This window comes from Epinephelus lanceolatus, chromosome 24 (genome assembly GCF_041903045.1).
Source record: "Epinephelus lanceolatus isolate andai-2023 chromosome 24, ASM4190304v1, whole genome shotgun sequence".
Classification (NCBI taxonomy): Eukaryota; Metazoa; Chordata; class Actinopteri; order Perciformes; family Serranidae; genus Epinephelus; species Epinephelus lanceolatus.
This window is the reverse complement of record NC_135757.1, coordinates 9,283,223-9,300,289: the sequence shown is the minus strand read 5'-3', so window position 1 is coordinate 9,300,289 and position 17,067 is coordinate 9,283,223. Positions and strand designations below refer to the sequence as shown.

Sequence of the window (17,067 nt, the reverse complement as noted above, 5' to 3'; positions counted from 1 at the left end):
TTACCCACTGAATCAAATTAAAATAGCAGATAATGACTGTGGGCTCCACAGTTGGAAACGAAACCCACAGTGCCCCAGTTTCCTTTGCCTGAGGCGTTTTGTGGCCCAAAATCTGTCTTGACTCACTTAATACAGAATACTGTAATGGGCAACAGTGGTGTCCATTAGCAACATGATCAGAGGAGTCGGAAACTGTTATTTTAGAAAGTTATTGAGCAGCAGTAACTTTCTGTTTACTTACTGTAGTTGATTGCTTATGATTGAGTTGCAGTAAAGATGTTTCCTAGCAACTGTTTTAATCATTAGTTAAAGGAATACTTGCAGCACTGTGTAAATCCTAAATAAAAACAGAATGCAATCATTTGTAAATCAGTTTTGACCTATATTCAATTGCATACAGAGACAAGATATTAAATATTCAAAGTGATAATCTTTACTGTATTTTGTAAATTAGACACTTGTTCTAAATGTGATGCCTGCAGCACATGTTGGGGCAGGGACTATAAAAGACTGGGGACTAAATATAAAGGAGCATTCTCAAAAGGATCAGTGTTTCATTAGCAAGGACGGAGCAAGGTTTACTACTTTGTAAAAATCTCAGTGGGTCCAGCAGTGTAAGACCAAAGTTTCTCCATGCACAGTTGCAAAGAACTAAAGGATTTCGACATCTACAATCCATAATATCATTAAAAGATTCAGAGGATCTGGATGAATATCTGCACATTAGGGACAAAATAGAAAACCAACACTGAATGCCTGTGACCTTCGACGCCTCAGGCTGCACTACTTTTAAAACCAAGATGATTGGTTAAAGGATTTTACTACATGGGCTTGGGAACGCTTTGGAAGCTATTTCGTCGCTGCACCTACCAATGCAAGCTCAGACTCTGCCATGCAAAGTGAAAGCCATGTATCGACAACATCCAGAATCGCCGCTGACCCGTCTGGACCCGAGCTCATCTGAGATGGACTGTCACAAAGTGGGAAAGTGTGCTGTGGTCTGACAAGTCCAGCTATCAAGTTGTTCTTGGATCCTCCGGGCTAAAGAAGAAAAGGACCATCCAGATTGTTACCAACTCAAAGTTCAAACCCAGCATCTGTGATGGTATGGAGGTGTGTTGGTGCCGATGGTATGAGTAAGCGAAGGCTCTATGAATGCTGAAAGATACACTCAGGGTTTGGCGCAACATATGCTGCCATCCAGACGACGTTTTTTTCAAGGACGTCCCTGCCTATTCCAGACTGGCCTGCCGACAGTCCAGATCTGTCTGCCAATAGAGAACCTGAACCGTTGAGCAACTGAAGCCGTATATCAAGCAAGAATAGGAAAGTATTTCACTTTCAAAACCTCAACCATTAGTGTCCTCAGTTCCCAAATGCTAACTGAGTGTTGTTAAAAGAAAAGGGATGTAACACAGTGGTAAACATGCTCCTAACTGAACTTTTCTTTTGGAATATGTGGCATGCATCAAATCAGTAGGAGTGTATATTTGCAAAAAAAAAACAGTTCAACCATTATATATCTTGACTGTATTCAGTTGAATATAGGTCAAGAAGGATTTACAAATTGTTGCAGTCTCTTTTTATTTACATTTTACACATTGTCTCAGCATTTTTTTTTTTTTTTTTTTTTTTGAATTTGGGTTGTATATCGATTACTCACCCCATGTCACCTTGAAGTTGTTGTTCTCATGTCTCCAGGATGAATGAAGAATCCAAAAATGGAGAAAACGTACATCCATTCAGTCCCAAAAATCACTGTCCAAAACTATTGGGCAATAGGGGTGCACCAAACTAATGTCTTAAATCTGGCACAATTAAAACAAGAAAATAAATGTGCACTGACATGAGGCTTCTCTACCATGGATGTGTGGAAAGTGGTAGTTCTTCATGACAGCATGTTTAGTAACAAAGGGCTCTCCATGGACTTAGCCTGTTTCCACTCAGTATGCTTAAGCCGAGACAAAATATTAAGTCTCATGTGAAGTCAAAGCGCATTTCCTGCTGATTTCAAACATTAGTTACACTTGAAAGCCAACAGTGACACATTGTGTTTATTCTACTCTAACATTCTGTCTCCCCACGGTCTTTCCCTGTGTTTTAAATGAAGGAGTGCAGGCCAAAGCAGTGGAGACAAACCATAGAGAGGAGGAGGGACACTCTGTCCATCAAGGAAGTACGGGAAGATGACATTGGGAATTACACCTGCGAATTACAGTTTGGGAACTTTGTGGTGCGGAGGACAACTGAGCTATCCGTCACAGGTAAAGAAACATTTCTCCAACGCTGCAAATCCTTTGATTGCAGAGTCATCTCTGCTTACCTTTGTTGAGATGTTTAAACACTGGCATTTACTGAGAGAGACACAGTACAGTACAGAGAGCCTGCTGCAGTGCTTGCAACAGCAAAAAGAAAGTAACTGCACACTGAAAGCCTCAATGCAAATATATATTTATATTCAGTGGATTTCAAAGCAAAAGAAAATCCTCATTTTGTGCACCGTGTCTGGTGATTGTTTTCTACAGATTGTGTTTTTTTACACTCTGATCTGGCAAAAAAAGTGGCTTCAGGTTGTTAAAAAATTAAGCTTTTTAAAGCTGATCCCTGCACCTTTTGCCAGAGTGTCGCAGTCAATAGCCTCACTGTCTGTGTGACTTCTGGGCTGCTTTAATTGCTAAGTAGTGGAATTCAACCAGAGCCACCTCAGCACTTTTTCTCAAGGCTGTTGAAATATTTAAGCCTGAACCTAAAGTGGGTGACAGATTGCTCGCCACTGACACTGGGGTTGACACTGCATGCACTGTGGATAGGGACACCCAAAACCCACAACTTAATTGTACACACCTATCCTGATCGGATTGAGATTAGTTAAGAGTGATGTCCAAATGCGACTTGAAAGATCCCGTATTATGTAGAATTTAGAGGGATATATTGGCAGAAATCCAATATGACACGACAAGAGCGTCGGAAATACACTGATTTTGACTGATTGACTGAAACATCCTCTACCAAGCTTTAAACATCTCTAGGAGCTCACATTCTCTTGAGTAAAAGTATTGTTGTTGTTTGGACAATTCCATACGACAGCGGCTTCTCTCTGTGACTCATTTTGCTGAGCTCATTTTTCCTGTGGTGGCTTATGTCTGCAAGAATCCCAACAAACGCAGGATGACGCAGACCGAAATAAAACAAGTAGAAGTGAAGAGGGTTTGGATGGATGGAGGGACCGCTGCATTTCAGTGCCGCCGCCATCGCACATTGTGGGTGTGAGGGTCAGACAAAGTGTTTGCTGTTAACTGCTACTTGATTACACTTTATAGTCCCTTTAAAGAGACAAAGACAGACTCCAGCGAGGGGCGAGCGAAATCATAAATCATTTTCTCACCAGCCTCCAAATGTCATCCTGGGGGAATGGTCTTAATTTCTCCATCTACTTTGGAGACATTCAGCATTTCAAAACAGGTGGTGAAAGATGATTGATGATTGGGCCGTGGCATTTATGATTTCTTTTTTTAAGGAAAAAATATATGCTTCCACCTGTGTCTGTCTTGGTTTACTCCCACATTCAATCTGCGTGACGGTGTGAACATGTCTCCTTTTAGCCTTTTGACAGAGCGGCAACCTGTCCAGGATGTACCCTGCCTCTTCCACCCTCACAACCCCTTGTGTGGATGAATATACATTAGGTTAATTTGATGTGTGAAATAAATGGAAGTGATTGTTCTTGATTTTATTTAAATTCCAAGCACTTAAAAATAATGTCAAAGGGGCCCTTGGGTCTAATTCCATAGCAGTAGGTTACAGTGTGCTGCATTGTTATTCATATACTTGAATGTACCTTTTAGGATGCAAATAAACACCTTCACCCAAAGTTGACTTTTACTGTAAGGTCACAAGATGCAGTTTTGCCTGGAGGAAACAAAGTGTACCGTGTAATACAAAGTGTTATAGAAGTTCCCATTGTTCTGTCTGAACTTGGAGTGCTTTTTATCTTTGGAGAGCAATGCCAGCGTTCACTCTGCTTTTGGCTTGGATGCTTTCCTTTTAGGCAGAATTGTTTTCCTCTGAGTTTTGGATTTATTTATTTATTTTCTGTCTTTGATTGAAGAAGTTTTGAGTTTCTGTACGTGGTGTTTTCTTTTGTGCAGCCATGGTGGCTGTACTGATCATGCTAACTACCTGGTTCTTTTGATCTACCTTCTATTTCTGTCTGCTGTTCCTGCTTCGGTGCACATGAAACACATTGCGTCCTATAAGGATAAGGATTTTGTTCTTGTAAAGAACTCCTGTGCATGGTGTTTAGACCTGTAAATGTAGAAGCTTTCATGAACTGGGTTGAACCACCCTTCAGCCCTGAACACCTTAAACTTCCATGCACTCGTCATCAACAATTAACAGTCCCTGTCAGTGTGTATAATTTCCCTCTGTAAAAGATACAGATTTTTATCAATCCACTGACTTTATTTTGAGTCAGTGTCCTCCACGAGTTTAATACTCATTTCTTGTGTGTGCAAAACACTCAAGTTGGTCTAATTTTCACAATTAATCATGATAACAAGCATTCTAGGGTTCAGTTGCTTAGGAAATTGTCAGCCATTTATCCCCATTATATACCCATCTAGGCCAGTGTGAAGAAGTATGAAATTGGAAAGAGTCACAACACAGAATCATAATAGAGCTAAAAAGGACAAAAAAATAAATGTTCTAAGAAGTGAGACATTAGTCCTTTTTGTGGGAACTGAACAACCCTTAACCAGGGGCTTCACATTAGATAAACTTTTAAGAAACTTGTGAGCCTTATCCTTGTTTTTGAGCTAAATTCAGTGGAAATCCAAGTTTATGTTTGCAGTTAAAAACACAGAAGCTATGATAAACTATGAGATTTATGGGGGCAAACAACAATGTAAAACGTAGGGCTAATCTTTCAGACATTCCCCTGCACTGCAGTGTGTTGTATTCCCATTTTTGCCAAACACAGAACTCTCTCAATTATTCTCTGTTGTTTCTTACAAAAGTATTGATCGTCCCAGTCAATACAGAGGCATGTGACGGCACATTTGTTTGACAAATCACGATCCAAAGCACTGCTATTAACTATTGAAGTACCTGGAACCTGTATTTAGTGTCACCCCCTGATGGGGCTGGGCCAAATGGAGACAATCAGTTATCACAATATTTAACTAAATACCTCCATATCAATATTGCGACAGTATTTTAGTGTCAACTATTGGTGCTTTCACAAAAAATTTATATGAAAATGAAATCAGCCCAACTCTGCTCATATCATAATATCAATATAGTATGAATATATAAAACAGAGGTAGCACCTGATGGCTACACGTTACATGTCATGACATTCTTCCGGTGGAAAATGGCTTCGACTATCCACATAGAGATCTGTTGGTTGGGACCTGACCTTTCCATCTATGTTTTTTTTAATCTTGAATACATATACATGAACCTTTATGTAAAATTATTATCAACCTCCCACAGATAATTCCAGTACACCATCAAAACCTCTGTCACTCCCTCTGTCAGGCCCTCTCACAGCAGTGCAACAGGACAAAAGGTCAGATTCCATGTGATTATAATGAGCACCACTAAAATCATAATGAGCTTCCTCGCTGCGTAATTGGAAGTGGCATTCATTTTTAAATAAATTTTGTGGTTTTATGACTTCTTTGTAAGGTGTGCCGTTTGATGTCTTAGATTAAACACGGCAGAATAAAGGAGCGGTGATGAAATAGATATACAGGGGAGCAGCAACTTTGGTGTGTAAAATAGACTGTCAGCGTGGCTAATGAGCTGGGACTGATGCTCTTAACCTGCTTTTCTTATTTTGAACCAGCACGCAATGAGGTGTGTTTGGTTGAGGAAGGGAACGGCCTGAGAGGTTGAAAACAATCATAAAAAAATATCTCTCCACTTAAAATGTCCCTGCCTTCCTCCTTAAACTGGCAGATGCATTAAGCGGACATTTTCCATATCCTTAAAGTCTGAGTGTTTTGAGTAGACCAAGCCTCTTGTTTTGACAGTCTTTCAGTCCAACGCATTTGAGACAAATTTCTCTCAAGTGTCTAGTGGTTTCCTGCCGGATAGCACCATTCTATATCAGTGTCTTGCTTACTATTGAATATTATTGTACAGCGACTTGACTGGAAATGGAAGGAACTATTTTGCTTTCTCAGCTCAACCACTGCTCTGGAATGATGGGAACCTTTCCCTTGATATGTGCTTTTCTGCTCTAGATGCTGTTTTCTGCAAATGTAGGCAAAGAATAAAAGAAGCATGGAATTCTGGGGACAGATAGATGATTGTTGAGATAAATCTGTAATAAACATTTTCTTTTGTTCAGGATTCTGTTCAACTTTTTAGGGTTTAGAGTGTCAAAAGTCGTTCTTGGGTTAATACCACTTGTTAAAGAGATTTGGTGCAGAATTTAACCATTTCTGAGCACTTAAGAATTGATAATGGTCAGAAATTCCAATTCCACTTTGAGATATTAAGAACTTGATGAATCCATGCTGACATTTGGAGATTTCTTTAACTATTGCATGTTTTGGCGATTGGATAGTGAGCACTTCTGTTCTGAAAATTGCCGAATTATTGCAGATACTCTCTTATTGTATATGTACCTATGAAAGCCATCCATCCTCCGAACACCTGAGGTCCCTAGTTTGTGGATGTACAGTTTCATGAGACTGTGATCACCCTAGTAGTCACAATAGGTAATTTTGTAACATGATATCGAGTTTCAAAATTGGTCTCACTATAATGTAATGGTTACTAGGGGGACTAACATCGTCACACATGAATACAAGTGGGTTCATTGAATCCAAGAGTCTCAGTAAGTAGGCATGTCTGTAACAGGGAGACTCATGGGTACCCATAGAACCCATTTTCATTCAGATGTCTTGAGGTCAATGGCCACACCAGTTTTCCCTTGCCAATATTAAGCCTAACTTTGGAGCATTATTCAGCCCCCTTTCCAAGTAGCATGAAAAGGTTGGTACTGTTATATGCCTTAGGTTGTCTGGTTTCACAGGACACCACTACCTTCATGCTCACTTTTAAATGCAGTATTGTCAGCCACTTTTTCTGACAATCCTGTGGGTCTCATAGGGTTAATGATACTTTCTAATCGACTCTTTATTTCAGCTTGTAAACAGCTCTTTACAGCAAGATGGTGAGGTTACCTCACTTAGGCTGTGTTATCATGCTGTGTTAGCAAGCTAACAAACTGTAATTATGCAGACACACAGTATCCAAGTAAGGAAAGTCATCCTTTAGAAACACAGCCAGCTTCTCACAACCGTTAGTCCCTCCAATATGATCGAGGGAGGCTTCAGGGTAAACTTTTGTTTGTTTTCTCCTGAATATTGGAACCATTGTTTTTTGCATCCTGGCCTGGCACATTTTGGATGCCATTACCTATAATATATGCAATCCTGTCACTGTGATGAATGCTGTTGAAGCTGAAACATATTGATTTTTTATACTTCAGTCTATTGTTCTCAAGGAGCAGCTAAATGACTCTAGTTTTGCTGAGTAAAAGTAAATGTGGCATTTGTTCTGAGAGGGACACAGACAGCTTTTGGCACACCAGCAGCCGAGTTTATGTCAAATGTATGTTCAGTATTAAACCATTCACAGTGTGAACTCATTTAGTGAGATGTTAACAGGGCCTCTATGTTCTTGTTAATCCTAATAAACACTTTGCCGCTGCGGCTCAATATGACACTCCTGCCTCTCTAATTCTGCAAGGTATCTCCTCTGCCAGCATCATTTGGTGGCCATTACAAATTTCCTCTCCCATCCCTGAGTTGACTCATTAGCATATGAAGGAGGTTGGAATATAATTGCTCCTTTAATTGATGGAAGATAATTAATCTGGCCAAGGTGCTGGTGGAAAAGAGAAGACGATGCACTGAGTGGATCTGGAGAGTCATCCTTGTTTTTTTTTTCTTGTGAATTTATTACATTGTGTAATCAGCAGGTGCTTGATGAGGTTTAGTCATTTATGCATCTTTTTTTGTATCATTACCTTTGATATTTTGTCACTTTAGGAGAGAACATGCTTATAAATAAAGATGAGGCTTGTCATTATTTGGTAAGTCTTCTGTGAGTTGAATTCACCCTCTCCTGCTGGGGCTGATGGAGCATTTCGGCTCAGTCTTTAAGACTGAAAGTTATTCATTATACCATGGCATGGGTAACTTCCTAAATGTAAATGTCTTTAGGGTTTGAGTTGTTGTTGATTTATATTTGTGGAAGTTATCTCTAAAAAAAAATACAATGACTTTCAATGGATTTCAGTGCTTGGTTCATTTTAATGTCAGAGCTGTTCACATGCCATACCCCTAGCGTGGTACTATGATTTTCACACCCTCATGATGTTCTGGAGCAGTTGCACTAATGGCCTGAGTTATTTTTTAACCTTCTGGCTTTTCCATGGGCACTTAGACCTATCATGACTGTAAGTACAGTATTTGCCAGAAGATTACTCTTTACTTAGCTGCATTTATTTTTGTGGTTTTTGAGGTTTTTGTACCACTCTGTAGCTTTCCAGTAGTGCTCCTTATGTATTCAAATCCAATCAATTTGTCAAAGTATGTATTTTCCCAAGCTCTTCTAAAAACCTTTTTGAGAATTTTTTGTTCTCGATCTCCCAAATTAGCTATATTCCACTTACCTCTTAGCCCGCATGGATGCTAAGCAATGTGATGCTGTGAGTGCCGTGTTAGTTCAGTTTCGAAAATCACAACCAAACGGACAGACCAGCTGAGGCAGCAGGAGATCAGCAAGTCCTATGTCCTGCAAGGTGAAATTACTGTTTCTGTCAAAGGACTCTGATGGCTTTGACGAGAGCAATATAATGGCTTCAATTCCCAGCTGGAAAGGGCTTTCAGGCGGCAAAGTAAAGCGGTGAAAATATAACACTGAATATGGAAGTGCCTGGTACAACCCCAACTTCAAACACAACTTCATAAACTACCCTTTCACTTAGTATTATTGCTGCTTTACCAAACTTTTTGCAAATGACTGCATTGGCATTTCCATTAAAAAGAACACAGATGAACCCCGTAACAGTCTGACCTAAAGTTGCTTAGGTGCTGGTCAGGGCTTGACAATTTAAATAGTCAGAGTCTTTGCAAACCCTACAAAGACAGGTGTATCTTATAAGTCACATGTTTGGTCCTGGCATTCATGTGGATGCCACTTGACACACTCCACCCACCCAAACACCATTGCAGACCAAGTACACACCCTCATGGCAACAGCTTTTCCAACTGGCTGTGGCCCCCCAGCAGGACAGTGTCCCATGCTACACTGCAAAAACTGTTCAGCAATAGCCCAACAAGTATCACAAAGAGTTCAAGGTGTCAACCTGGCATTCGCATTATCCAGAGCCCAATGCGATTAAGCATTCATGGGACATGCCAGTACCTCAGAGGCACCCCCAATTGATGGTGGGGCCTTCTTGGATTGGACCTGTCTCTGACCTACCGAGGCATGGACACAGGACCTCTAGGGGTGTCTGGGACTGGGGACTGGACAGCAGATCCTTTGAGTGAGGTGCTGGTGTGTCCCACGTATGCATGATCAGATTTGGATTTAGGGAATTTCAAGGCCAGAGCTTTGAGCTCTTTGTCATGTTCCTCGGGCCAGTCCTGAGAAGTCTTTGCAGGGTGGCATGGCATGGTCCTGTTAGGGGAAGGCACTGCATTCAGGGAGCGTCGTTGCCACGAAGGGGGGTACTTGATCTGCAGTAGTGTTTGGGTGGGTTGAGTGTGTCAAGTAGCATTCACATGAACGCTAGGACTAAAAGTTTCCCAGCAGAACATTGCATTGTAACAAGACGATCAATGTTCTTCACTTCACTTGTCAGTGGTTTTAAAGTTTTGGCTGATCTGTGTATATCTTTGTTGGTGACAAGGGGGCTTGCGAGGGAAGAACACGATCGGTGAACATGATAGGTTTGTCCACAGTCCTTGAGTATGGACTGCCGTTCTTGATCTTGGGAACAATATGTGTGACAAAACCTGCATCTCCGTGTCCTCATAAGTCACATCCAGATACAGTCTCTGAATTTTTAAAGAAATAATGCTGCTGATTGAACTTCTTAAAAAAGATAATCTTGTATAATAGGAAAAAAGTGGTTGAGTGATAAATGGCAGACCCAGATGGAAAGGAGGAAGAATGGTCGTACTGTAACCATGCAGACTTTCTGCCAGGAGGAAGCTCGCCGTGTTATGAAGTGTACTTAAAGCTCAGTGAAGAGCTCTTAAAGCATGATGGATGGCTTTTTGTTCAATTGCAATGACTTATTTTTTAATGTGCCCTGCTGCTCATTTTCCTAAATGAATTACTGTATGAGGGTCTGTGAAGAATATGAGGACATCCCATGTACGTGCACCAACCCCCCCCTACAAAATCAGCAAAGAATACTGCAGGATAATGCAAACAAAATCTAAATGGCCAAGAATTTTTATTATTATAGTGTTAGTATTTTAAGATTAATGATACCATATTTTTTATCGCCACCTTGTTCTGCCTCAGCCCTTGTCTCGCCATTTGTCACGTCCCACCTCTGCCATACTCCTATACCCCAGTCAACACCAAGTATCAATCAGAGGTGAAAGGCAGGGCCTGAGGCTTTCTTTTACAGCCAATAATGGAAAGTCTCAAGCTGGGCTTTGACAGTGGCATTTTCTTCTTCCTCTTCATCTTCCGCTGCTGCCAACTAAATTGTACGGTCAGCTATGGCACCAGATTGAAGTCCATGATAACACCATTCAGAAATCAATATGACATATTGCAACACAAGTTCTACAAGTGAGCAAAAGCTGAGGGAATATATGGTGGTCAAGTGAGATCAATGCACATGGAGGCTTTAACATGCAGAGCAACATCCGTTTTTAACACTGATCCAGATGTAGAGTGAAAAATGCCCTTAATTCTGCAACAAGGACATTTATTGTTTCTGTTCAATACAATGGACGTTGGATATTTTTCCAAGCAGCCTCTTCCTCAGGCTTTTTTCTTTTATTAACTGTCCTTCACCTCCACTCACACAGAGACATAGAGGTCAGGAAAAAGTTTAATTTTAGCATTTTACTCTAACCTTGCAGAAACAGTCTTTGGCACAACTAAGAACAGTGGAGGAAAACAGCCTTGTGAAGTAATTTGCTGAGACCTGCACTGGACCACTTTGCACTTTTGAAAGCCCGAGTGGCAGTGAAGAGTTATCTATGAAACGTGTGCTGGAATTCATTACTTTAAAGTCACGTGACCGTCATTTTATTGTCTTGATGGTTGGAGAGGCCGAAGGTTACGAACAAATTATTTTCATGGAAGCGTCACGCACCAGCTCACTCATTCACGGCTGTTAACAAGGAAGTTTTGTATTTTCCTCAGCTTCAGTTCATTACTGGCTGTGCTCCAGTGGCAATTTCCCATCACATGTCAGAATTTAATATGCGCTTATGACATAATTGGGTCTCATTTAGGGTAAAGCATGAACAGTTGTAGCTCTTATTTGTCATGTAGGTTGATGAGACAGGTGAGTTTTTATACTTCAGATATTTTAATTGAGCGAAAGAAGGTTGTACGTATGTATTGTTGTGTCAGTGGTCATTTCCATTTACATGAAACATTATGTACATTCACAGATGATAGAGAAAATATGGGATCGTATTTTGAGAATGGAAAAAATGTACGCAGATAAAATCAATGTGTATAAACAAAATAAAAAAGACATAAAAGAAATTCAAATCTAAGAACAGGAGCATAACTTAGATAAGGCAGTCTAGGAACAATAATTTCCCGCCTTTATCTCCCCCTTAGTCTTTCTTATCTTTCTAAACCTTTCTTGTTTCCTTATCCCTGACCGTTCTCTCACTCATTAACTCATTAATTCAAATGAAACACTTTGTAAGTGCGGGCTACAACTCAGGAACGTCTGTATGCAAGGTGTGATATGAGAGGTTGCCAAATCGTACTACTTCTCTTTTCCAAACAGGATGCACAAGTTAGATCATGTGTATTTTGCATGTATGAACTATGGTTTCTATCCATGACATAAGTCATAGTTTCTGTTTTTGCTGTGAAGAAGCAGTAAGGGTGGAATGTGTCAGATACACCAAGGATAATTAATAAAGATTCTGATTCTGGAGGAGTCATTTCTAGGATGTTGTTAAAGATATCTGAGTAAAAGATGCAACCTTTCCTCGGCGTGATTGACTACATGTGGTATTTCAAATCATGTAAGACCGTGTTTGGTATTGTTTGAGCATCTGTGAATGTGTTTGAGACTTTCTTCCCACGTGTCATCTGTTTTTTTTTTTAATGTCTGGTTCTTTTTTTCCGGCTGGCCTTAAAACTCTCACAAGATGGAGAGGTTGACAGGTGTATTTTTAGATGAGACATTTTCTTGTGCCGCTTTAATTAGCACGACGCACAGAGAAGTCTTTAACAAAACTGCTTTGAGGGTGATCAATGAAATATCGTCTTTCCCATGATGGATCATTAACGATCTGCCATTTTTTGCTGAAGCACCAAATACACTCTCATTTTTATGACAATATAATTTCACACCACTTCATCAACGTGTTTCATTTTTTTTTTTTTTTGTATCGATCATAATATATTTGTGTGTAAAATGTCAGAAAGTTGAGGACTTGTCTTCACATTGCTTGTTTTGTTCGACCAACAGTACTTGGGAGGACTAAGGTGGAGCTTCATTGGTAATTGGAGGTTCTAGAAACCTGAAGCACTGCTAGAAGAATCCTTAAATCCTTAAAAGAAGGATCCTACCCTTAATCCGACATATGCGTGTGTATGCTACAGTGTGCTGAAGATCGGCTGCCTGTATATTCTTTACTGTAGACTATACAATACACTCTGTACTTTGGCTCTACTGTGTACATTTTCCACGATACCATTCCAGTCGCTGTAGTTCTCCCCTCTGTCCAGCTGTTTGCCACGACTCCCATGTTTCCAGCGATGCCCCCATTCCCCCGTGATTTGGCAGGCTGTTTGTTATGCGTTCCCCTGCCATCGCTACCCAACCCGGCTATTCAACTCAACCCTGTGCTCTGATCAATCCAGCAGCGGTGTGTGTACACTGTAGTGCACACTCAGCATCCCGGTGGGTTTCCACCTGCTGGCGCCATCAAAGGAGCAGCACACAGGAGATGTGATTGCAGAGCTTACAGCAGGGGAGGGAGTGGGCGAAGCAGGCGAAGCAGAGAGTATCTGAGCATGAAGCGTGTGCAGAGAGCAGTGTTCTCAGACTGGAGTAGGTATTTGGTTACTGTTTATCAGCGCAGCCTGTAATTTCACTGAAATTGGTGTCGAACATGCGTTTGAACTCGCATGGAAAGGAGGTTTCAACGTTATGATTTGGTTGTGAATCCCAAAGACAGAAAATTCATGGACGCAGAGCTTTAAGAAAGCTCCCTACATTTGTATCCCAAAGGTCATCTGTGTGTTTGTGTGGTGTTGTTTGCTCCCATGAACAAGTGACAGGTATTTGGCAACATATTCCTGGATGCTTTTTTTTTTTTTTTTGGCTCAGCCTGGCAGATCTGAGCCTCATGAACAAACTGCCGAGGAAGAGCTCCAGGAATTAGTTTGACTTGGCCGGCTTTCCACAAGGTGAGATGACTTTGATCAGCGTCCCCTTGTTTGATGAGGTGGCACTTTCTGGGCACAAATGCTGTTTTAAGCAAACAAAGGACTATCTCCCTTGGCGTTTTGTCACAAGATTTAGGACACAGGGCTAGCAAGGGTGGACAGGAGGATTTAATGCATTTTTAGTGCTAAGTGTCCAGACTCTGAGGTCTATGGATGAACAAATCATGACCAGGAAAGGTCAAAAAAATATTATTGCAAAGTCAGTGTTCTCTGTCATTGACATGCTGCATGTTTGTTCGGTGTTTGTACACCTTGGTGATATTTTAATGAAAAGTAATTTAAAGTAGAGACTAAAAATGACAGAGGATAGACATCCATCTTTTCTTCTTCTGTCTTTTGCTTCACCTCCAGTTTTGGCAGAAGTGGCGTCACTGTTGCATGTACTGTACCATAGAGGCAGCCCGAGCTATCACTGCAGTACATGACAGATTATGCCACCCAGTATCCCTAGAGATTCTGCAGTGCATGATTTACATCCAGTGACAGTGTTCACTTACAATTTAGAAAGCAGCGTGCTCTTTATGTGATGAAACTGTAAGTAAAGTGCGGTACATGCTGAGCGTGTGATGCCATGCAGAAAGACGTAGCAGTCGGGGCACAGTTGACAGGGAGTGGATGAGATTTGACTGCTTTTGTGGAGTAAGTAGAACAGCGGCATATCCTCATGAGCAGTGATGTGCATGAGGAGTAGAGACTGTATAAAATAATAGCCGTAGCCACTGTGATGTCACCAATTGGTTTGTGGACTTGAGTTTGGCATTTTGGCTGTCGCCATCTTGGATTTTTGGAGCCAGAAGTATCTGCTAGCGATGGTATACAACATAATTCTCTGTACCATATTCAGTTTTTATTCTCGTAAAAGTACGCAATTTTGTTTTAGTCCATATGTCTTCAGCACACTGTCCTTTTTCCTTCGCAAACACAGATTCTTTAAACAAATTAATGTTAAGCTTTTCGTTATTAAAAAAGGTATTGACAAACCCAGAGCTACAAAATAATGTACACGCATCTTCAGACCAGGAACCAATAGTTTGTTTATCCCAATAAATATTTGCTTCAGCTTCAGCCTACGTTCCTCCATATCAAGTAACCGATTCCATAACTGGACTATACATATCTTACAGTGAACCTCACATGATCCCCATCCCATGTCCCCCACTATAGCCAGCTTTGGAGCATATGTGTGCACACCCAGGAAATATCTTACAGCACTATTTTGTGCTGATTCACACATAGAAATATTTCTGAGGCCCCTAACCCCAGCAGTATAATCGAGCACTGGACATACACAAGCATGAAACAGCTTTGAATATGTTTGGAAATTCTTACTCTTACCAATGATTGATGAGCTCTACCTGCTGATTCAGAAAGAACTTTAACACCTTTCATGAAATTCATGTGTTCATCAACGTAGGAACCGAGATATTTCTAAGAATCTGTATAATTCAGTTTATGTGATACAGCTATGGTTGAATGTGATAATGCTAATTTTTTGCTAGCAAAAAACAGGCTTAAAACCATTAAAACAAAGTGCATTTATCAGAAAAAGTAAATATTAAACTCCTTAGAGGATCTTTTAGTACGACCAAACACTAACAGACTTTTTTAGTTGACCAAAGCGTTACAGTAAACAGTGTCACCCAACAGCTACAGCTACACCTATACACTGTGAATCTGGGGTAACGCTTTGATTAAATTGTATTGCTACTGAAAAATTAGCTTCTGAGACAAAATACTTTTTTGTACCAGGTTGTAAACGTGTTTATTTCTGCTGTAAAGTTGGGCATTTTAACATGGGGTTCTATTGGATTGACTCACTTTTGTGGCCAGCCTCAAGTGGCCATTTGGGGAACTGCAGTTTTTGGCATTTCCATAGTGGCATCATTTTCCGGCGTCATATGCCTCCTGTGTTTCATGCCTTTCAAGGTGTTGAGGTTGGGGTGGTAAATGGGTGCATTCGTGCCAGCAGTCAGTCTTACCATAACCTTCACTAGGTGGTTTTGTTTCCGATCCTAATCATACCTTAACTATATTGCCGTTGCTATGCCCTGAAAGAAAGCAAACCTTGGCAATGAACAGCAAATTCATTAAGTGTCAATGTTCTGTCTGTTCTCTTTGGGTCACATTTGGAGTCAGTCTGGTGTCTTTATCTCATTTATTGAGGCATTTTCAACATGTGTGATTCGCACAGCTATCCAAAAGGAACAGAGCAAATAATTTGACTTGCTGAGAAAATGATTAATCATCACACCCACTTATCTATTTATACTCCACATGAACCAACTCGCTTTGCTGTGTTGCTCATGGATGCACAAAACTCGCAACAAAAATGGCAGGTGCACTCAGTGTTTGTGTCACTCATCTTTGTCTTTGTGAACGTGTGATTAAATCAGTGTGTGTGTATAGAAATCTGAACCTGGAGCTGTTTTGAGCGAATATTTACCCAAAACCTCTTTGCCTTAGAGACAAGGTCTTGGTGGAGCAGGTGAAGCCAAGCAACAGATGTGATGCCGGTTTGAACAGATGGTGCAAAAATGCAAAAAAGGTCAGGTGGTCTGGTGCCTGTGCTGCTATCGCTGCACATTGATTGGGCTTCTTTCTATTTTTTTTTTTTTTAAAGAAGGAAGACAGAATCCCCAACAATAATCCCTCTGCATGGAAGCGGGATCAAGAGCTTACAGGCACTAATTACTAACAGTGGGCAGCTATTTGACACATTCCTCGTGATTTGACATGTATAATGATGCTTTTGATGAGTATTGCTTTCTTAGACATCTGAAACTGAACTACAGCAAAGAGACCAGTCCTGTTTCTGCTCTTTCTTACACTAAGTACAAATGTACATGCAAGATTTTCAGCGTTACTCCATCTGATTTCGGATCCCTAAACCGACTGTCACCTTTGCAGCGGGTTGCTGTCATACATCTTGTCAAATATCTATCAATTAGCAAACTGTGCTTACAAATGCTCCTCTGACACACCGTACATCTGGGATCGCTAATTAAGATGACGTGTTACATAATTAATGCCTTCATCCTACTAATTAGCGCTCACTTAGTGCCTTAGCTTTGGAGATGTGAAAATCAGTGCTAAACTAGTGTTAATGTAATTCCACACCACCGTGGTGTAGAGCAAGTGCTCGGAGTAGGAGATGTGGGAAACCTAAAGTCCTCACCACTTTGAGATCTTTAAAAATAATGATTTTTTAAATGCATACATTGGTGTTATTTTATATTTTTTAACTTGAATGCTGTGTTGAAGTGCTGGTGCTTCTGTTGTTTGGTTGATTTTGAATGACTTAAGATTTATGGCTGCTCTCAAGGCCATGAGCACATGGCTCTGTAGCCTTGGAGGTATTCTATCCCTTTT

At 40.6% G+C, this 17,067-nt stretch overlaps 1 protein-coding gene across 3 annotated transcripts in view; it reads left to right on the top strand.

Annotated features, from left to right (window-relative positions):
- The window catches only part of LOC117250019 (interleukin-1 receptor accessory protein-like 1), a 375,630-nt gene that overhangs the window by 199,029 nt on the left and 159,534 nt on the right, over positions 1–17,067 (top strand). For all 3 annotated transcript variants that reach the window (XM_033615958.2, XM_033615956.2, XM_033615955.2), the window contains exon 5: positions 2,111–2,264. In XM_033615958.2, the coding sequence (XP_033471849.1) occupies positions 2,111–2,264 (154 nt within the window). The remainder of the gene's footprint in view (positions 1–2,110; positions 2,265–17,067) is intronic.